The sequence below is a fragment of the Falco peregrinus genome, chromosome 1 (assembly GCF_023634155.1).
Source record: "Falco peregrinus isolate bFalPer1 chromosome 1, bFalPer1.pri, whole genome shotgun sequence".
Classification (NCBI taxonomy): domain Eukaryota; kingdom Metazoa; phylum Chordata; class Aves; order Falconiformes; family Falconidae; genus Falco; species Falco peregrinus.
In genome coordinates, this window is record NC_073721.1 from 99700797 (window position 1) to 99723692 (window position 22896).

The 22896-nt window shown below is 41.0% G+C and overlaps 1 protein-coding gene across 1 annotated transcript in view; it reads right to left on the reverse strand.

Annotated features, from left to right (window-relative positions):
* Positions 1–22896, reverse strand: part of KCNH5 (potassium voltage-gated channel subfamily H member 5) — a 160607-nt gene that overhangs the window by 26967 nt on the left and 110744 nt on the right. The window contains exons 9-10 of the mRNA XM_055793597.1: positions 13950–14202; positions 3068–3264 (exon numbers count right to left, since the gene is read on the reverse strand). Of these exons, the coding sequence (XP_055649572.1) occupies positions 3068–3264; positions 13950–14202 (450 nt within the window). The remainder of the gene's footprint in view (positions 1–3067; positions 3265–13949; positions 14203–22896) is intronic.

The following is a 22896-nucleotide window of genomic DNA, read 5'->3' on the forward strand; positions in this document are numbered from 1 at the left end:
CACAAAAAAAAGACAACAAAAATCCAGAGCTGATAATAGTATGCTGAGCAGATGCCTTAAATAGGTCATTCAACATGCCAGGCCTCTAAATGTTGTTTGGGAGTGAGAAAACATTATTTTCCCACTTCACTGAGACTTTCTCTACCCTGTCATGTGGAACCAACCTTTTGTGCTCAGTAGTATCATTAATTTATTAGCCTTTTGAGCATCTAAATTTTTTGCAGTTTATGGGCTACATCTAAGTGCTGGTTGAGGGACAGTGCAGCACAAACGTGTGTGTGTGTGCACCCACATAAATATATACATATTTTGAAGAGCAGACCTGAGGAAAGAATAATTCTGTCTATATATTTTTGACAGTGAGAACAGCCATTTTCTTGAGCACAGAACCGCAAGAAGTGTATTTGTGCTATAATTAAATGTCAAACCTTATGAGTGATGACTGTGTAGAAAAAGTGCTAAGTATATTTCTATTGAAATCAATTAAAGGAGACAATGATTTTCTTTCCGTTTAGATTACATGACTCCAGCACAAACTGCTGCAGTACAGTGCAGCCCTGTCAGCCCAGTCTCACTGCCTGAACAACTGCTTTCTGTTCGCCTGATGGAACTGTCCTGGACAGCACTGCTTTTCCTAAGAGATGAACTTACCATCAAACACTTCTGTGCCCAACAGGGAATCACGTACACTTGCAGCAGATACGAGGTTTGAAACAATCCCCTGAACAACTTTATGTAACAGGACTCAGCTTGCGTCCCTGGTGTTGAAAGCAGCATGATCTATTTCATGCCCAGGAACAGTACACAGAATTTCTGCAAAGCAGGTTTGGCTCAGCAGATCTTACTGCAATACTAGAAGTGAGACTCCTTGCAAAATAGTTCTTGAGTAAAACTGTAGGAGACATCGTAGGTAGAGTCCACCTGATGTACTCTCGGTATTTAAAAGCTGGCGATCATGGACTCTCTCAAAAGTCAACAGAAAGGGGATAGTTTTATCATCACAGACTGGGCACTGAAGAGGAGCCTGATGACTGCCTTCTGGAGGAACCAGAACCAGACTGGTGACTAGCTTGGACATTACCATCCAACTTTTAGTGAAATGAACTCCACCCTGCATGTACCACACTGACACAACCTTTCTTTGAGTCTCCATCCACTCTCATGGTATGCTCACACATGCGCCCAACCAACATTTCCCTTCCTTCTGCAAAATCTAACATTTCTTTTAGAAATGCTGTACCTTCTTGCTTTGAGTCACTGTCCCTGTGGCAAAGTCCCTGTACCTAGCACTGAGCTAGAGTACTGGGGACCTAAGCTCCACCAGTGCTTCTACCTGGGTGACTCCCTATGCCAGGGCCCTGCAAGGGAACCAATTTTCCTTAAAAAAGGTGCATGGGAGAGAAGAAAATACATGAAAACCCAGCCAGGAACCTATTCCCCATATACAACCCTGGACTACAGAGTTGAACTCCAGCACATTGCCCTGTCAGGAAATGATATGTACATGTTTTCGCTGTGTACAAACATGTCACGGCTAATGGGGGAGGGGAAGTCCCAGGGAGGGAGTTGTATGGACAGGCTCACAGGTTTTAAGAAGGAAAGAATACATTTTGGCACAATGTATGTGGCATTATCTTGTCCCATGAAATCACTGTCAGCAATGCATGAGCAGAATTGTCTTTGTGGGACTGTAGCTGGTGGCACATCACAGGTAGGCAAGATGGCAAGGGGGTGATGCTGAAGTCAAGGTTTGGAGGAAACCTTAACAACAGAGAAGTGATAAGCTAGAAACCCCAAACCAGTGTTCAAGCCCCAAAGCCCCTCTTCAGGTCTGAAGCAGAGTTAACAACTTTCAAGTCAGAGGTAAGCTAATGAACTGGAACCAAATCTGATTACAATCCAGCTCTTTCAGGCTCCAGCTCATACAGAGGGCGACTGTAATTCCACTGCATCTGCTTTTTGCGATGGGTATTTTGTGCCATACTTGGTATATTAATGAGCACAAGGGATGCACTAAAAAATAAACCTGCTTTGAAAGAAGCATTTATAACATGCTCCGGTGCCTAGAGAGAAATTAGACTCAAAAAAGTAAAATTCTAGTTGTGTTGAACTCCTGTTACTGCAGAGGCTGAAACTGTCTTGTGAAATAGTGAGGTAGCCTTGTGCATTATCGGGTGAGATGCCCAAGGTACAGCTGCAGAAAAATGTGTTTCAACAGCTACAGGATCACAGTTAATGCTCAGTAATCTATAAATCATTGTTATGAGATTTCTCTATGCAAATGAAATTTATATAGCCCTCATCAATCTTAAAAAAAACATCATAAAGATTAAAATTTGCAGCTGCAATGTGAATTAAAGAATCCCTTAACCTGTTTTCAAGGTACATCCTTATAGCTAATTAATTTTTAGATAGAGTGTTCTTTGAAAGGACTAATGGATAGTGAGCATTGCTGATTGATTATAAAATGAGCAGGAGGGCATAAGAAGTGAGCTGTGAATGTAAAACCGCTACCAAGCTTTATTAACCATGCCATATTAAAATTCTAAACCGTGCAAATGAGAGAAGCAGGTATTAATACAATACTTTTGCTGAGTACATTTTACTTATTTAACATCAATGAATTTCTCTTAGTTGGTCTATGCCATGCAGATCCACCTATCTGTCCTGTGACCTATATCTTAGCAGGTGAGAAACTAAACCTCACCTCTAAGAATCCAGAATCTGGATTCTATTAGACTCTAAGATACAACTTTATATGTTATACAATAGGGATGGGGGGGTGGTGGGGTGGGCAGTGATCCAAAACCCAGCAACTATGAAGAAAATGAAAAGAAATGTAATTCATATCTCACCCTGCTAGGACTACTCAGAACTGCAAATCTATGGGTAACTTTTATTGAGCCACCATTAACAAACAGCAACTACATTTATTGAAAAGCCAGTTAATCTGCAATGACCTGAAAACATCAAGAGTAAATTGGGGGCTGTTAAACACTGCAAACAGTCTGCAAGAGCGTGCAATCTCTTGGTGAGAGAAAGGGGAAAATAAGAGCTGTCACCTTACCCGTTTCCTCAAATTGCAGGTGAGCGTGAGATTCCTTGAGAACGAGTTTGCAAAAGCAGTATAAAAGTCCAACACTTTAAGCAACGCCTCTCGTTTAATAATATGTAAATCGCAGTATGTCAGAGCCCGTACGTTGGCACATGCATGGGCCAGACTGGTTTCCTTCCAGAAGATATCACCAAACACATCACCTTTACCTGAAAAACAATGGGAAAAATTTGTTAAAAGGTAATCACAGCATCACAGCATGGTCAGGGTTGGAAGAGACCTCTGGAGATCACCCAGCCCAACCCCCGGCTAAAGCAGGGTCACCTACAGCAGGCTGCGCAGAGCCGCGTCCGGGGGGGGTTGAATGTCTCCAGAGGAGACCCCACAGCCTCTCTGGGCAGCCTGTGCCAGTGCTCGGTCACCCTCAAGGTAAAGAAGTTCTTCCTCATATTCAGGTGGAACTTCTTGTGTTGCAGTTTGTGCCCATTGCCCCTTGTCCTGTCGCTGGGCACCGCTGAAAGAGCCCGGCCCCGTCCTCTTGGCACCAGCCCTTCAGGTGTTTGCATACAGCGCTAAGGTCCCCTCTCAGTCTTCTCTTCTCCAGGCCAAGCAGCCCCAGCTCTCTCGGCCTTTCCTCAGAAGGGAGATGCTCCAGTCCCCGCATCATCTTCACAGCCCTCTGCTGGAACCTCTCCAGTTCCCAGTCCCTCTTGAACTGGGGAGCTCAGAACTCGACACAGCACTCCAGTAATGCTTACGCAGTGCTCTTCAGCACACAAATGATGCTTCCAATTATTCTAGCATAAGCTCCCAACTGTGAAAGTCAACAGGGGTAAAAGTTTTAAACCTATCTGAGGAACTTTGGTACCCTTAGCAGTAGCCCCAGGTTTTTGAAGTATTTACAGTTTGCTCTGTGAAGTGTCACAAAGCATGAAAGGCAGACTGTAAAGGTCTCCTTGTAGCTGAAGATACAGGCAATGGATTTTTCAAAGGCTCCTGAATATAATAAGCACTTAACTAATGTTCAGGTGATGGAATATTTCTGAGGGTCTGTTCCTAAGTGACTTAGGAACTCTGCTCTTACCAAAACTCTATGATGTCTACATTCCTACACCGCCACAGCTTTGCAGTGGGGTGAACAGCCAGCTTCCAAGGCCCAAGGACCATATTCTAAAGGATGTTTAAACATTTCTAATCCAGTGTGTAGCAACTGAAAAACCCACCAAAAACCTCCCTGAGAATTTTCATCTCTGAATAACCAGCTCTATATCTTAAACACACCCAGAAGTCTAGTTCTAAGCCCAAACACATCTACTCAAGTAGAGGCCTATGTTTCAGTCTGTATTTAATTTTTTGCCGAGTAAGAAAGGCTTTGACACCTTGGACACCTGCATGTATAAATAATGTCAAAGAGCTGTGAAAATTACACCTGAAGGCTATTTCTACATTGGTAGGCAGTAGAACACCTGATGCTGAGGACCTGCACATTCTGAGGACTTAGAACTAGCTGTAGTCCCGTCCCACAGACAGAAGAATTCCAAGGGGTGGAAGTGCATGGGATGTGCTCCAATGTATCCCAGCTTCCTTTCTTCTGCAAGGAATCCACATCCCCTGACAGCTGTGCTAGATACCGAAGCAGAACAAGTTGGATGATTCAAAATCACACTCCTGACCCAGCCAAAACACCAGCACGGGTGCAGACTGGAGATACGCTTTCAGGTTTGGACCCTATGGTTGCTCTGAGAAGAAGTAGGGGCAGCAAAAGAAAGCACCCTGAAGCATCGAAAAGTTGCCTCTTGCTTCCTGGCTGCTTACCAGCCATGGGCTGGGCAAGGGGCATGGTGGGTGGTTTGAGGCTGACACCTCAAATCCTGAAGCAGAAACCATGGTAAAAAGGGTAATTTTAATTTCAGACCCCAATGATATCCAGTTCTTTATTTTAGCAGTTATTAAAAGAAAACTAAAATCAGTCAGTAGTGGTATTGCTATTGATTTCAGGTACCTCAAGCAGCCCCTTGGGGAAGGTTAGTGATTTTATAGTTTTGGGATAAAAAAGGTAATCCATTTTAATATTCCCTCTTTTAAGAACTTGTAACATTTCACTCAACTCTATTTTGGGAACACAGACCAGAGAAATAATTTATCCAACCTTATTATTTGGGGTCAGAGGCTCTATTTCTCTATTTCCATTTGTTCTTTAGGTATTGTATCCAGTAAAACTTATCTAACATTTTTCATGAAGAGTAAAATAAAATGTGCAAGTCCTTATCTTCATTTCTTTGTTTTTATTTTCTAACAAAAGTCTACAGAGCAAAATCATACCTTAGAAAGGTTATAACTGCATTCTCATTTAACCGCTTTTAATTCTACATATTTTGATGTAATTAAAATTAACTACAATGCAAAATATAGCTGCTATAATTTCTAAAATGAGTTCTTTAAAATGCTCTCCTTATCACAGAGCACCTCCTAATAACATAACATTTATCCAATATACTGTTTTGAAATTACCCTCTGCAGTTAATTGTCCTTGTCTATACGCAAAGTTCAAAACATGGTTTACAGACATACTCATCACAATTAAATAATTTATAGGAAATAGACCATTTCTGAAATGCACAAAATTGCTTAATGGATTTGCTCGCTGAGACAGACACAGGATAGACTTGAGTCCTGCTTTCAGTGGCTGTGGAGTGCAGTTAAAGAGTCAGAATTCAATAATAGGGACTATTATGATTTTCCCACTGAAATGTGAGCAAAATACTCATTTTCTTTCCAAATGTAAGGTTATACATAGTAAATTTAAGCCAAAGCAGTGGATTCCCACAATGAAACGCTGCATGCTGGGGTGTTACAGAGTGTGTACCCAAAGCACAGACAGATGAAATCACCATTCATAAACCTGAGAAGATTGCATTGTCTTCAGTTCCGTGAGGAACTGCACTTGGTCCCTCAGGAAGGTTGGGACATGACGAACTGCACCTATTCACTCCTCCATAAGCCATCAGTCACTGGATTTGAATGGTGAAGCTGTAAACTCCTACTACATTGTGGTTTATTCTCATCAGAAAGTATAAAATCTTGGAAGCGTTTAAGGGTTCTTGAATTTGACATTTCCCCCACACATTTTTTAGTCTCCTTTGCTTGTTATAAATGTGCTAAGGAATGTACTGAATGAAAACAAACCCAACCAGATTCATCAAAACAACACGTCTTTTCTCATAAACCCAGAGATTAATGTACTATACTTCATCCCTATTAACTCTAGCTCACTGAGTAAAACGTGGTAATTATTCATTCAAGTTTAATTTTACACAATGCAACTAAATGAAAAAAAAACCCCAAAACCCACCAACTTTCAGAGTTGCAACAGAAAATTTAACTGGTAGGTCTGAAACACCAGCTACTTGGAGGCAGGGATGCGCTGTACACTTCCATGATGTGCATGCCTCCAGGGAAAGCCCGGGGCTGAGCTGGGAATCCAGAGGTGCCTGGGGCTGATGCAGCCTGCAGACTTTTCAAAGCCTCTCCCTCGAGATTCCTTGAGGCCCCAGGATGTTACCTCCCAAATCTGCACTGCTGAGCCCTGAGCAGTCTTAATACTCCTCCTGAGTAGAGGTGAAGCTCTGGGAAGTCCTTGCTCTCACAGTGCTCAAAGCGCCACTGAAAAAAGGAACGCCATGAATTAAGAGTGGGACCCACTCACATACATTTTACACTTGGTATGGGGAAAGGGAAGAGGAAAGTCAGGATTTGGATACTGCTGGATTAAAGCTGGCAGGAATATAAGTGTAAGGATTCGGGGACTGAAAGAACCATGGAAGCCAGGAGGACATGTGCAGGGTGTTGGTGACAGGTATAATTTTTGCTGAAATAGCTACACTGGTAGGAATCTAAAAATTTGCTGGGGTATTATGTACGTATGCCTGTACATAAAATATATGTATATATTCACACATATCTGTATATATATTTATAGACAATCATATGGTATGTAACTATATAATATATAATGAAATTTCTATACACTATTCTATTTTTTATGTTATGATAACTCTCCCATACAGAAGAGGGGGGCAGGGGCAGATGTTCTCTGCAGCCTTGCAGCAAGGACTGACTTGCCATTTGCCAGCAGCTCACACCTGGACCTTTCAGGCAGAAAAAAAAAATAAAAAATCTTAAGGGCCTTATGAAACTCCACAGGAGCTTGCAAAGGGAATGAAAAAGTCCTTGGACTCAGGGAGAAAAGACATCTCAGGGAGAAATAGCATCTCAGAAGCCATATATACCTATGTAAAGGCAAAATTTATCCTTCTCTAGATGGGGACAAAAACAAAACTTAGCTAAGAAATATCATAGCAGACATGAGAATTTGATGAGGCCTTTGGAAGAAAGCTTGGGCTGGCAGTGGAAGAATAAATTCTTGGTGGAAAACAGCACTGAGGAAAAACACATAAAAGGGACCAAGACTTCTTAAGGTGATAAGGTGTTTTTCTGTGCTGTGCAGTCTCAGCTAATCGGCCAACTACCCTTCCTCCCATTTTAAAACATCTTCAAAGTCCCATCAGTCACACTAGCAAAAGCCAGACACGATGAATAATGTAGGCTTTCCGTTATGATATGCTCAAATCTTCTGTTGCTTATGAAAAACAAAGTCTGATGTTGTTGCAGAATCAGATAAACTGTATCATACAGAGAAAAGGTTCATCTAATCAGCTCGGGTACTGATAGCCATGAATTGGTGGCAGCATGCACAGAAGTGGAGGTCAGTGACCAAATAATCAAGCCCCTGCACCCATAACTACATATACTGGTACGTATACTTGTACAAATACACCTGCCTATGTCTATACATCTATGGTGAAATCTCTGGCTGCAGAATAGACATATCTCAAATGGATGTAAAAATCCAATAAGCAAGGAGGGAATCAGCTTCTGCTACCCAGAGCAGCACACAGCTCTGTGACGGTTCAGCCAGTAGGGAAGCTCTGCAGCTGCTTCCCATGGCACATGGGGGCTGGCTGTGTAAGTTTACAAAATGATGGGATGTATTCATGAAATAAAATCCATCTGTGGCTACTAAACACAAAAGATTTCCGTCTGGGTGAGGAAGACCTTGAAACACAATTCAGTGGAGGCTCGGAGAATATTCTGGGGAAGTATCACTGTTTGCTTACTTCACCTGCCTACTCTTTGCCACACATCAGCTGTTGGCCTTTTTTGGAGACAGGGTTGGCTGTATGCCTGGACTTAGCTGATACAGCTGTTTATACCCGAAGAGGGGATCTTGAGAAGATGGGGGTGATGTAGTGGTGCAAATTCATCAGCTGCCTCCTGCCGTTTGGGCTGTCATTGCCTCCTGTAAGCACAGCCTACAATGTGCAGAGACGACTACTGCCCTGTCAGAGAGGTCTCCTTGCCTCTGTGAACGTTTTAGCCAAAACTTCAGCCTTTTCTGGGGCATCTATAAGGGTCAGAACTCCCTTGAAAATCAGATCAGAGCTGAGCACTGACCAGTCAGAAATCTAGCTCTACAGGACTGCACATTAAACTGTGCAAGGGCAGAATGATGAACAGCATTCCTAGCATTTGAAAGATGGTCAAAATAGTCAGTAAAGAAACAGTAACAAGAGACTGTGCCAAAGATCTAAGTCCACACTGGCAAAGGTACTTTGCATTATTTAACTCAATGCAAACTTCCCCATATCCTCACAGAAACACAGAAGAAATTTACCTTTCATACAGCATTCAGGACTGCTGCAAGAAGAGCAAAAGGTCTGTATAGATACTCTCCCCTCATCTCTCTCATTTTTAGTGCAAGTCTAGTATTTCATTTTTTTCTGGAAGCCCCAGCTCCTGGAGACAGGATATTTCCATTTTGATTTTATACAGAAATAAGTTTCTATCCTTCCTGACTGAGGAAATAAACTTGAAAGCATGACCATTCCCACCAACTTCAAAACTCATAAGACAAACCAGACTGCCTAAAAGCATTAGTCTGATTTTATAGAAATATATCACATTATTTTAAAATAATTTTCCTTTTCTTGCACTGCCAAGAGTTTTGAGTTCTCGGGTTTGGCACTGAAGCGTGCAGGTCTAATTCAGAAACACTTCAATTCAGCGAAAGGAATCTTTCCGACATTGGAGGCTGCAAGAGCACATCTGTAACACACCAGCTAGCACTAAATTAAGATTGATACTTCTTATTAAAGTTAACTATCATGCAGACAGAGACAAAAATATTTTAAATTTATAAAATAATGTGAAAAATTGAACGTTCCCTTCAGTGAGAACTAATAACACTTTTGAACAAGCATCAGTAGGACTAAATCTTACATGGTACTATGTATGCCAACCCAGATCTGCAATACATGACTTACTCCAAGGCACGTGCTTCATACAGTGCATCACACACGTGCCTGGCTGTGTAACACCAAGGAAATTCAAAGTTGATGCAATTTTCCCTTCCTTTCCCAAATTATTAATGCCAAACAGACGAGAGCTATGGAGTGCCTGGATGGATCTCCTGCTCACCTAAATGGGAGCTGCTACACTTGACTTTTCCTCTGTGTGATTTGGTAGATCACTTAATCTACTGACCTCCAAACAGACATACGATTAAGAGCAGAAAGACTCACCCCTATTTTCAGCTGCCATACCAAATTAAAGATAACATGTCACTTGTGCTCTTGCTTTCCTTAACTCTGATACTGCGTAATAACCTCTTCCCAGACCAAACATTGGAAATAATTCATGAATCAGACCTGCAATAAGTGAAACTCTGGCTTGCCTAAAAAAAATAAATCCAATAAATGACAAGTTGCTCTGGGACTATATGCAGAACATGCTGAGAATTAACATGTAACACATGAAGGCAAATAACTTAATTGAATACATACGGGATCAGGACCCTAAGTGTGGCTGAAACATGAGCTATCAAATCGATATTTATTCTGGCTTAACTATCAAAATTGAATCCATTCAGCAGCAGCCCCCAATAGGATTTTACTACTCAATATATTTTTATTGCTATGCAGTTCGAGCAGGATTTTTGATCAATTCCTACAATCGACATCTAAACGTGGTGTGTCATTATTTTTCTGCTGGCAAAAATGACTTCTTTAAACCTTGTTAATCAATCTGCCTGGTTTAAGTTACCATACAACTTATACAGTCAGCTGTGCAAATAGTGGGAGTTGGAAAGCAGCTTCCAGAGACACTTTGTTGGCATTGCCACTTACGTGAAACTCCTCGCCAGGAGCAAATTCAGGTTAATTGCAGCTGGGTGAATTGTTAGGTGTCCTCTGCTAGCAGATGTCTTGTTTCATTAGCCTGGGGGACTTCAAACCCCCGGTCCTTCCTGAGCCTTCTCTGCTGATAACACCTCCCTATGCAGAGCAGTGGCCGTTAAATTGTTTACTCCTGCTTGAGATGGTGGAAAATTACTGACGTGCCTTCTCAGGGTCACCTCGCTTGCTAGGAAAGTTTTGATAATTGGAGACATGACTGCCTGCCCTTCTCTATTATCCTGGCAACTGCAGATGAGTTATGTTAGAATGACTGGGTCTTGTTTTCTCCAGCAAAGCAGCACCCCATCACACCAGCTCTGCATGTGGTGCATTCTCTGCTAGAGAAGCAGCAACTACTTGCAAAAAATGGGAGACTGTCCTCAAGAAATGGAGACAACTAATGAGGGGAATGTAATGGGGCACCTAGGTATCTTCATTAATAAGTTCTATAAACTGTGGCTCTACAATTGGATTCATTCTCTTACCGTACCGATTTCTATAATGCTGATTACTGCAGCAGTTGGGGTTGGGCATTTAATTACACACAAATGAGAACAAAACAAACCAGGTGAGAACAAAATGTCACAGTGATGCAAGTTTCCCTGTCAATCACTGGGTTTCACCTGCTTTCAAGCACAAGAAATGCCAGAGCTGGGGCCACTGATCCAGGAAAAATGCCTCTGAACTAAAGAATGGTTGCCCCCACCGTGAGGTGTGCAGGAAGCACCTGGATGGGATGCCAAGTCCCTCGAGGACACCCTTTCGGCAGGCAGGGAGGCTGGATGTGCCAACTCACCATGGCTGTGAGGCAAGGGAATGTGATAAGGGAAGATGGAGAAGGGAAAAAAGCAGCAACATAGCAGAGTGATTCATGCTGGGACTCAAGGAAGGATGAAGCCCTGCACTTTGGACAGACACATGAATGTAAGAGATGGATGATGCCTGTTCTTCTGTTTTGGTGTCCCTACGTGATTCACTTTTCTAGGATATTCCACGTTTAAGAATACATCAAAACTTCCATCTGTGGGTGAGTATAGTCAAAAAAAAAAAAAAAAGAGGACACATTCTCTCTCTTTCTCCAAGCAAAGCAAATAACACTACCATATTAAATAACACTACACTTTAAAACAGTAACCGCTAAGTACCAGTTCCAAAGCAAACTTAGGAAAAACTTAGGACAGCATGTCCTGCCATGCTCCTGCTCCCACAGAGAAAATTAATGAGGATAGGTTTCCAAAGGATACTTATCGCATTGCCACTCTAGGCTACTGCTGGGGGACAGAGAAGATGGACGGACTGGTAGTACAAGTCCGTAAGCTGAATTTCCCTGGGAACCCAGTGTGACAGCAGAAGCTTGGAATACTCAAAGCAGGCTACTGAGGTTTTCACATTTGGCAGAGGTTTTTAAATGTTGTCTCCCCCTTAGGCAGATTCCCGTCCCTTGTGCTTGAACTTCTCAAGGCAGAACAGATTGATAAAAATTATATTCTTCACCATCTGATCTGCAGTCACTCTTTCAGGTACCACAGCTGCCACTATAAATGTCTCTGCAACTACATCTGGGAGAGGTTTTCTTCCATAAGTGAATTTTTAGACTACGACATCTCATAGTTACTCAGTTCACAATTCTGTTAAACAATCTGTCACAGTATGAAAAAACTCTTCAGTGTACTCTATGACTAGAGGAAGCACTTTATCTTGATTTAAGTTACATTTACACATTCTGCCAATCCCTGTAGTACACAATGAACATAGCTCTGAGTCATGGGATCGCCTGTCAGCAGCCACGGCAGAATCGAAGGCACTTTCAGTAATTAAAGGTAATTTACTTTAACTAGATATGGTTAAAAGTCTCTCCAGCCAAATGGAGAATAACATATCTACAAGGTAGAAACAAAAAGATCTTACTGTCATTCCAAAAACAATATTAATTAGTAAATGCAATGAAGTTTTGCATGTAATCCATTTAGTGATGGCTTCTAGTTCAGTAAATTACACATTTATTGCTTAGTTTCACTGTAATACCCAGAAAACCATTTATTTGTTTAAATGCTGCTGCTTTTAAAGCTTTTATTTTTTAAATAGCTGTAAGCAAGTATAAGATATCGTCACTGAGATTAATAATAAGAATGAAATGGTCCAGTGAGCTGAAATACAAGGAATATTTTACTATGGGAACTGCAGATTTAGGAGCTTTCACCATAATGACTTCACACCTGAATATGGAAACAGATTCATTCTTACATTAAATCTCTCTTTTAAAAACCTTAGTATATACTGGAATACAGAAAGCTACAAGAGGTATTTTGAAAGAGCATGGATGTGCATTTTCCTGAGTTTATACTCTCCAAACCTGGGTTATGCCCTCAGGGAGCCATCCCCATGTAGTCCCATCCACACACCTGCACACTACCCAGTCCCACCCCAGTGCAGGACACACGCACACAGGCTTGTACAGTAACACATCAGGAGTCTCCCTCAGCTACACACTTTTCCTCGTTTCTCCTCTCCTCCCCCTTGCTGCCAGCTAGGAAGGAGCTGAAGCCTTGATTCATGACCAGTATTGACTCCCCATGTCTGTCCTCTTCCCACAAGCCAGTGCAACTCCCAAGCGTAACCTTCATGTCCCTGTGATCATCCCCAGGAGATACGTGGAGCCTGCTGGAGCCACCCTTACAGGGAAGAAGCGGCACAGAGCCTCAGTGGGGTGTGACAGGTCCCCTAGGGCAAGGCCACCCACTGGGTTTACCCTAAGGGAGCCACAGATCCAGGTTAAGGGAAGGCAAATGGCCAATATTCAACAGAAGACAAGTTCTACAATAAACGGGTCTATTTTAAACAGGCAAGACAGACTCTGGATGGTTTTCATGCAGAACCACCTGTTCTTTCTCTACGATGTTTTGCCTCTGAGGATGATTCCTGCCTCAACACCTGTACTGACCGCTCATTCCCACCATCTGCTATACCCTTCCTAACCCCATATGAGTTACTGAGGACTCTGCATTAGGCTCTTTCCCACCCACTGCTGGCAAACCAGACATTACTGTGAGGTAATGGTGTGATTAACTGGAGCTCCCCCATTACTCAGACTTCTCATGACTGTTGCAGAATAGATGGTGCATCCCTATCTCTGCATAGTCAGATCAGACTATTTTCTGTAAAGCCAGTTCACCACAAGCAACAGTTTTGCTTCCTTGTAGAGACTGTTTGCGGGTGTTATTCTGGGCTAGAATACAGACAAATGAAAATCTCTGTGTGAAGGTTAATATGGAAATCCTCCTGAGAGACTAATACAAAACAATGTGCATTTCCTCTGCCAGGCTGTTTGAGATGTCAAGCACACAGATGCCATTCTCTTCTGCTCAGAGACACTGTAACTGTGACCAGTGAGCCATACTGGGCAGAAAGAGCATTCCCAATGGCATAAAAGATGAACGGTTTGCTTCTAGGGTAGTATCCCTGGAGACAAAACATCTCCATCTTATGACAACCACTAGCATCCTGTAGTCCCAGCTGACAGCAGGCAAGACTAGTTAACATTCAAAGCTAAACAGAAGGTAAATACATCCAAACCACCAGCATTTCAATAGAGATCACAGTACCTAAAATAGCCACCACCTCGTCGTCCTGGATGACTTCTAGGGATCCCGAGACCACAAAGCAAAGAGCATCAACGCTTTCCCCAGCATGATAGATGAGGTCCCCCGGGGCGCAATGGATCGTCTGAAACTCCACAGCCAGGGCTCGCAGGCAGCCGTCACTAGCCAGCCGGAAGGCAGGGTGTTCATTAAAAACTTTCCGGTTTAGATGCACACAAATATCTGCTCTCATGTCCTTTGGGCAAATTGAGAGAACCTGAATAAAAGAAAGATGAAAAATAATCAGCTGGGAATATGACACCAGGCCAGCGCGCACTTTATGAAATAACTTAATGGATGGACGTTAAGATCTGCTTGGGTGGATCTTAAAATCCACCCATCCAGTTATTTCATAAAGCTTCTGGTGGGAATTTTATCTTGAATTGGGGTAGTCTTTCTCTACCCATCTACTGCTTTCACTGCAGCTGAAAGGGTCATGTGGAAGAAGGGACTATTCTGTAACACTGTTCTCATTCCTAGCAGTTTTCACGCTTTTTTTCCATAATTGCAGGTGGCACTACTATGTCCTGTTTGTGGATATCCCTCCAGACTTGTTGCCCAGACTATCCGCCCGCTGCTACGCTCAATCCCTGCAGGAGCACAGAACGGACGCTCAGAGCTGAAGGAGCTTGAAGACATGCAAAGACGGACCAATAGAAAATTTCACAATAGAAAACACATTTTGCTCACATCGAGAAAACCTAGTCTTCAAAAGTCTTTACGTAGATGACCACTTACCGACACGTATCCAAACACACCAAGGGTTTACTCTCAGTGCCGTACAGACATACAATAAGTAACCTGCCCTGGAGGGCTTACAGACTAGAAAATCCAAAGATCTTGAGATCAGAGCAAAAAGAAAGTAATATATGAAACCTTTACGAAATGTGAAGTAAAGGTGAGTGAAAAACTGTGCTGTGAAAATGAAGATGTCTTCACAGTGGATCAATTAAATAAGATCTTCAATTAATTTCTTACCTTAAATAGCTTTCCCTATTGAAACAGTAACACAAATACACCTGAAGAAAGAAAGTGAAAACCTGTGGGTCTTCTTAGGTTTGTAAACCATGTGTTTAATATTTGCACATCCTCCCAGACACACTAATGTCCTTAGAACCCTAAAATGCATGGTAGCTAATTGCACTGAGAAACATGTAAAACCTTTTAAACTTTTCCTATAATAAATAACAGAAAAGGGCGTGAGATTAAGAGCACTCTGGAAGTCTCATACAAAGAAGGCTGCAGATCAATAGTACTGATTAATTTCTTACTGTACAGAATTAATCTGGCAGCTGGCTCTGCAGGCAGTGTGAGAGACAGGGACATGGGGTCAATGTGTTGACTGTTGAATATTAGCAAACGGGGGAGACTCTGGTAACCCTACCTAAGCTTTGAGGCAAACGGTCATATTAATATTGAAGTGAAGCCACGACTTTCATTTCTGTTTAATGCAGAAGAGGTATAAAACATATTACTGTTCAGTATTACTAAAGGCCCTAAAGCGTAGAATGGGAAAATAATCAACAATTTCTAATTTAATAATAACATTTATTCCATTTCTTGTATCAATAGATCAGAGCTCCTTTGCAGTCAAAGATATAATGAATGCAAAAAGGTGAAGTAGAAGTTATTCTCCTATCCTCAGTACTATGACAACCTGAGGCTAGAAGGGGCTACTGCAGCCAGCTGCACTAACCTCCTGCACTTATAATTTTCATATCAAACCCAGAATACTTGGTGAAATTATAGCCTTGATTTAATGTTTCCAAATGATACAGGGTAGTCATTCTAATCAACAGCTACTCTCTCTTTTAAAACACGTGCTGTTTCTGAACTGATTTTTTAAAAAAAATGTCAGCCAAGAGCCAGAGGATCTCATGTTGCTCAGATAAAAGATCTGCAATCATTGGAAAAATCTTCCACGTGTAGGTGTTTATAGAATACGACCAGGTCATCTCTCAATCTCATCTTGAATAAACAAGAGAGATGATGCTTCTTGTGCCTAACACTACGAAGCACAGTATCTCTTTGGCAGCTTTCCCATAGCATGAGATTTTCTCACTTGCTACAACCTTCCCAGATCTACCAGATAATTACTTTTTATGTCATTTAACACAGAATAAGTCAGTTTGGCTTAATGCTATCTTTCTGTAACAAAATGTTGTACAGAACACATTAAAATACCCTGCATAAGGTTGTTTTATCATAAAAATTAGTATTAAACACATTTGACAAGACACATTCTCCATAAACCATCATTTGCTTTAGTAATGTCTTGTCTGAATCACTGTTGACCACATCCCATATCACATTTCCATAATTTTATTAGGGGCAACTGCCAATTTTACAAACTGATACTTACCTGAGTCATTCCATTTGCCATTAGAAATATAGACACCCCTTAGTTTTTCCAGTAAAAAACAAAAATTATTTTTGAGTGATTGTTTCAACTCAGCCCTACTTCTGGATCAAACAGAAAGCTTGTCTTTGTTATAATAAAATAGAAACATGCCATCTTTCTTCTTCTCAATAGTAATTTTATGAAAAATCCTGCCTTCTTTCCTATCATGATTGATGACTTTTAACATTTTTATCTACTCTTGGGCCTAAATCATGGTTAAAAGTTTTTTAGATCCCTTTAATACTATCAGTAATGCAAGTGCTTTTGACTTAACAAGGCCATGAGCGATGAATCCTCAAACACTGCTCTTAAGAAAAATGTGTGTATTCATACATGACTGATTTCCAAATTTTATCTTTTAAGCTTCCAAACTGCGGGAAAAATGGGTTAAACTATTTCAGAGATTGTTACTGTAGATTCGGAGATGTTCCGGGACCCTTTGTTTTTTGGAGTGTAAATTAGTTGTGTCCCTCAAGAATAAACGCCACTTGGATGCAAAGCAGTATACTGTTTCCTCACAAATACAGAGTTAAATACAGAGTATTAAAAGTGAGCACTCAATGCATTACTCTTTTTACAGACACAACAAACATATCTATCATCACACACTGTTAATATGGAGAGACAGAAAAAATTACATTGCACAGGAAAAGCCAGTCTTAGAAAGCATAATTCAGGAATTTTCTGATGTCATGATAAAGTGATTCTCCTAATGACACATTACTGTATGGAGATATATGGAGATATCCCTTATCAACTAGTACAGCAGTAAAGGAGTAACGCTCCAAGAGTTAGCCAGGAAAAAATATTCTTTATTTCAATTTTCTTGTCTGCTACACTGCAAGCACTAAGAACAGAAAACGAAACAGATGACAACTAAAAGAAATACTTGATATTAAAAGATTTGTCAAAGGAGCTTTGACTGATAAAGATAAATGTAGATGCACGTCGGGGAAAAAAGAGCAAAGACAGACAATCTTAATTTTCAGCTATGTGTTTACTGTATGCTCCAAGCACAGGACTTCATAAACTCCAACCTGACTTTGCAGCACTTCTTTTTGCGTTTACAAATACCAACATCATGAATTCAGAAGGAGTCTCACAGATGCCACCAGCTACTCTATTAGTTGCACTGTAGAAAGGTGTTGTTGGTGACACAGATTACAGTATGTAGTAATTTTCCTGCTTCCATAAAAGACACAATGTGATATAGGATCACACAGAAGCATTTGGAAGCTAATGATAAATAGTCCAAAGATCCTAAGAGCAGAAAATGAGTGCTTCAAATTCAGATATTCTTCTGAAAACAATCCCTTATTGGTAATACAAGACTTCAACATTCTTACTGTGAAATGCTCTTACTGAGATCTCAGCATTTTTAAGGCAGCATGCAACTAAAAAGATACAAACTAGTAGCAACATGGTTGTATGTGAGTCCATATGTTGTACAAATGCACACACATGGGTGTAGAAGAGAAATTTAATTTAAGGTAAAGGATATCCTGTAACACTCAATCTGCTGTTTCCCTGTTAAGGAAATGCCTCCAACACCTCTTGTTATTAGAACCAAAGTTCAGCTGGGACATTTGTTCTAGCCTGTGTATTCTTTCAGCAGCATATCAAAACCACCAAGACAAATTTCTGAAGAGGAAATTTCCTTAGAGACTCAAGACCTTTCTCAGTGAAACCTGCAGTTTATAAGCAAGACAGGATATTAAGGCTGCTGACTGCAATGCTTTACTATCTGATGGGTTTGGAGCACACTACTTGGAGCACGCAGTCTGCAGGGACCAGGTGCTTCTACCGCTACAGAAGTTGCTCCGTAATAAATCTGTAGCCACAGACTTCGCAGTCAGCTTTCCCATATGCATCCAAGCAACATGAAAGAGCAGAACCTGCTATGCTTCAATGCAAAATCAGAGGAGAAAGACAAATTCTACCCAGAGGAAAATCTTCACTGGCTGTATAAGCTGTGTTTCTACCAGCAAAGGAGCAAGGCTCCATGCCACACATGAACAGTATCCATGTATCCACAAAGACCTGAACCACTACAAAGCTGAGAGAGAAAGTAAAGCACAGAATAACATTTATCGCTTCCCTTCTCTGCACAGAAAATTAAACCTCCTCAAAGTCAGTATAAGCCAACTGCTGAGCTCTGCCATCATCACCTGGCACCCAGCTGAGACAAACCCCAACACAACGACACCCAATGCAGAGATTCAGCGCCGCTGTCATCTCTAGAGTACCCTATAGCATATGTAAAGTGCTGGTGGTGAGTGAAAAGCTTGCGGTTGCTGCTAGAGATTCAGAAAGGCAGTAACCAGCTCTGAATGACTCATGGGGAACTGGCACAAAGCATCTCACTCTCTTTTCAGCTCAACATCTCTAAAAGGGGGAATAAAGTTCCCAGGGAGGTTCCATCTGATAATTTTTTCCTCTCCCATCCATTTCCTTGGCATGCTCATGCAGTTTAAGATAAGCCCCTCAAACAGCTCGAAGAACTCTACAGAGAGCAGAGATTATAAAGAACTCAAAGAAAAGCAAATGAATCAAAACAAAACCTGAACAGATCAAGAGTGCGTCCAAAAAATATCTTTTAGGATGGGATTGGGTATTTAATAAATAAAAAAAAAAAAAATATCTCAACTGGAAAACACTACTGGATGGCTTAGCAAATATTACAGAATCTGTTAAGACTTGTTAACAAAAAGGGCAGAGGCCAGTGAATCATGAACATTCTGTCTGCAATTCCCTTTCAGCATGCAGGCTTCTCACTTTCTCGGGGTTGGAGCTAGGGGATATATTGACTGACACACAAGGAGAGAGCTCAGACAGTCTTAGTGATGGAATAACAAGGACTATTTCCTAAATGAAAACCTGTAACAAATATTGGAGATACTAAAAAGTATAAGCTTTGACAATAAACAAAATAAACTCCTCCAACTTCTAACCAGTTATAAACCACAGATAACTCGCTCTATTTTGTGGAGAAAGGCCACTCTGGATTTTCAGACATGTTCAGCAGTCATAATCAAGGTCAGTTCTTTCAAAAAAACCACAACACCCTCCAGGCATCTGACGAAGTTATTTAGATTTTTAGAAGGATTTGGCTCATTTGAGTGTTGAATTCTTTCGCAGACCTGGCTGAAAGTGTTACATCTGGCACTGGACGGAGGCCAAAGAGACAAAGGTAAAAACCCAACTTATTGGCAAATCACAGAGCGTTTTCCTGTAATAATCAGGTAATTTTCTAAGTAACTCAAAGATGATGCATGGAACTGAGCAGTTATTAACCCTCCATGCATTAGGGTAATCTTTAATATATCACTGAGTATCTTGGCACTAAGAATTGAATTTCAGCAGCAATGGTGTGCTCTGCTTTAATTGCACTAAAATCCAAGGTCACTTGGATTTACACACTCAGAAATTAAGATCTGAAAATCAAGTCTAATAGGCTGAGTTTGGCTCATTTTATTATTAACAATACGTGAGCTGAACCAGCGATCAAAATTATTAGATCTAGTGGTATAGTAACAAAAATAACTTTTTAAACTGAGTAACAAGTGTTAGAGCCATTCAAAAATCCCTAGAAATTGCCTCTAGATTACATTAAATTCAGCATTGTCAAGACAGGCAGAATCCGGCTAAGGGTCTGAAAACCAGGGGAAGATGAGCGGCATCACCGTGTGTTTTAAGGAATCAAGTAGTTCCCCAGCATGGGGCCTGCTGGTTTGTCTAACGCACTGAAAAGTGTGGCACACTAGTAAGATTGAACGATGACTCAAAGGAGCAGATCCCACGTTGGCTAATGGTTGTACAGTTGAAGGTTTTATTGTTTTCAGTTTTGCTATCATAACTATCCCAAGCACGACCATTACATGACCTTCCTATGGGACAAAGGACAGCAGACTACAGGGAATTCTATCATTAAAAATCAACTTTTTAGATAAAAGAAAAATAAACATCAGAAAGAATATGGCATACATCAAAGAATCTCTCAAGTCAACATTTTTTGGAGCGACAACTCCTGGCACAAAGGTCACCCTTGGAAGAATGAAGTCGATCAATGCTTTTGTGCTTCTTCTGGAGGTGTCTTTATTTTCTAACATGCAGCATTATGTAAAGACATTCAAGGGTGAAAGCATTAAGAAAACAGATCTGGAGAAGACCTTTCCCTAGATGTGGTCTTTGGAACTGGCAGCCCCTCTGTCAGCTCCATCCCCTTGGTGGCAGCGTGCAGGAAAATGCCCGACCCATCCACTCGGGTACTTACTATTCCCCCAGGAAATAAGCTCATGAGCTGCTCCGTAGCTCTGGCATCTCCTCAAGCATGACAGGTTCATAGTTTAATCCGTATCAATCCCAAGATGAACATATCCAAGAGGCAGAGATAATTGTGGATAATCTTTCCTGGCTCTAGACAGTGCATACAGCAGGTAAATAATCCATACCATCCATAAAGGTGAAACAGAAAGCCCCACTGGTGCACAGGCCTCGCTCTTGGACCCATGTGAAGGACAGTGAGACCTGACCGTATCTCCTGCATCCCACTCTCCAAAGAACCGTGGATTGCAACTGTACCTGGTCCTAGCTCAGCTCTGTGAGGTGAGGGAAGACTTCTTGTTCACCTCGTCCCGATCTGCAAGGAACGACCAACAACCCCGCCTCTACAACGAAACAAAAATACTTGTCCAAACGATTTTTACCTTCCCTCCTCAGCAGGGAATTGTATGTAGCTGACACACCTAACCTTGTAGAAGTTCTCTTTGGCCACGAAGCTTGGAAGCCTTCTACCCCGGTCATCCACGAGGAAATCCAGCCAGCACTTACAGACACCTCTATGTGACTGTGATGGTACACCGTAGGAATGGCAGCCTGAGTCCCCTGTTTGTCTCAGGGTATCAATAATTATTACTACAGCTCTTGAAGATCTTATTAACGGCCAACACAACTAAACTGCACTGTCCTTCTGTAGATTAATGTTTAATAAAGTTACAACCTCTGTCTATTTACCATAAACCCATCTCTCCTGTATGAAAGCTTAGTGGACCAGCAGTGAATAGTTTTGATACTGTTGTTATTTTCCCATGATTTCCATTTCAGTCATTGCAATGTGGAATTGGCTCTCATTATTCGAATCGCCACTGACGCTTAGGTTGAGACTAAATAGACGCCTTTCTTTCTATTTCAACCTATGGCATTTCTGAAGGAATCGACTGTTAAAACATGATAGACATTTATTTAATTGCTTTCTGAGCAAATCCTAAGCCACACAACAGCAGAGAGGCCAAGAAGAGAAAATCTTTGGGTTTTACTGACATTTCAGAACATTATGATTAGATGAGACCTTGAGACATCTGCGCATTAGTTAATGGTTGTTCTGCTTTCATGTATAATGACCTATTTCTTATAGAAAAGCTAATATCTATAAATTTTTCATTTGCTGCCTAGAGATTTCAATAAAAACTAAGAGACTTGAATTCAGTGTGTGTTTCATATATCAAATTATTACTGTAAGGATTTTTTTCAACTGCTTAAAAATGGTCATATACAGAGAATGTACTGCCTCTCAAAAAAATAGGTTCTGCTGGATGAGAAATACTGTTTAGTATACAAAGGCTTCTTAGTTTTGTAATGTTTTTAGCTCTGCTCATTATTAGATTAATAACCCTGAAACCTGTAGCATTAAACATAAAAAAAAAAAATCCATCTTGTTTGAGCCACTGTTACACCAGGAGATGAGTCCATGTGGATGTATTACATATATCATCCCAGCTGTCAGAGGAGGGCTCTCATGTTTAAGTGATTTAAGATTATGGATCAGAGGCCACTTGCTTCTCCTTAAGTAATAATAATAAATATGCTAATGCTTTTAGTGTCATTGTTAATTCCTTATTTGTGAACACTCAGAGACGGGCTGAAGTGCTGTGGTTTGAAGACAGGATTTGAAGATGAGCTATTCCTAAGGAGAAGCGGGAAGCCAGGACTGTGTGCTTAAGGCACCATCACTTCAGTGTGACAGAACAAGTCCTCTTACGCATACAAGGACAACAGACTGGGAATTTAAGACAAAATTCTGTTTGGGGCAGCTTGCTCTCATGAGCAGCAGGGATTAGATCTTCATTTAATTTCCTCCATGCTATCCTCCACTTTGCCTTCAGTTACTGTCTAAGAACTTATCCTTACCAGTTTTCGTCAGGATCTTCTTTGGGACTACACATTGAATGTGTCATTCGAGGACAGATATTTGAGATCTGACTCAACAAATCTACACAGGTTAAGCAGCAGTAATTCCAATCAAGTTATTAACTTATATTTTAATTCCAAGCATATTAAAATCTTTAATTATCAAACACACACACGTGTTTATTTTTACTCCACCAAATTGCTAGGATTGTTCATCACTATAGGAACCTACTGTAACACTCATATAAGAAATTTCATTCTTTGTTAGTACATTAACCTTCTTGTTCTTTGAATTTGGATTTCAAAACAAAGCCATTTCAACAT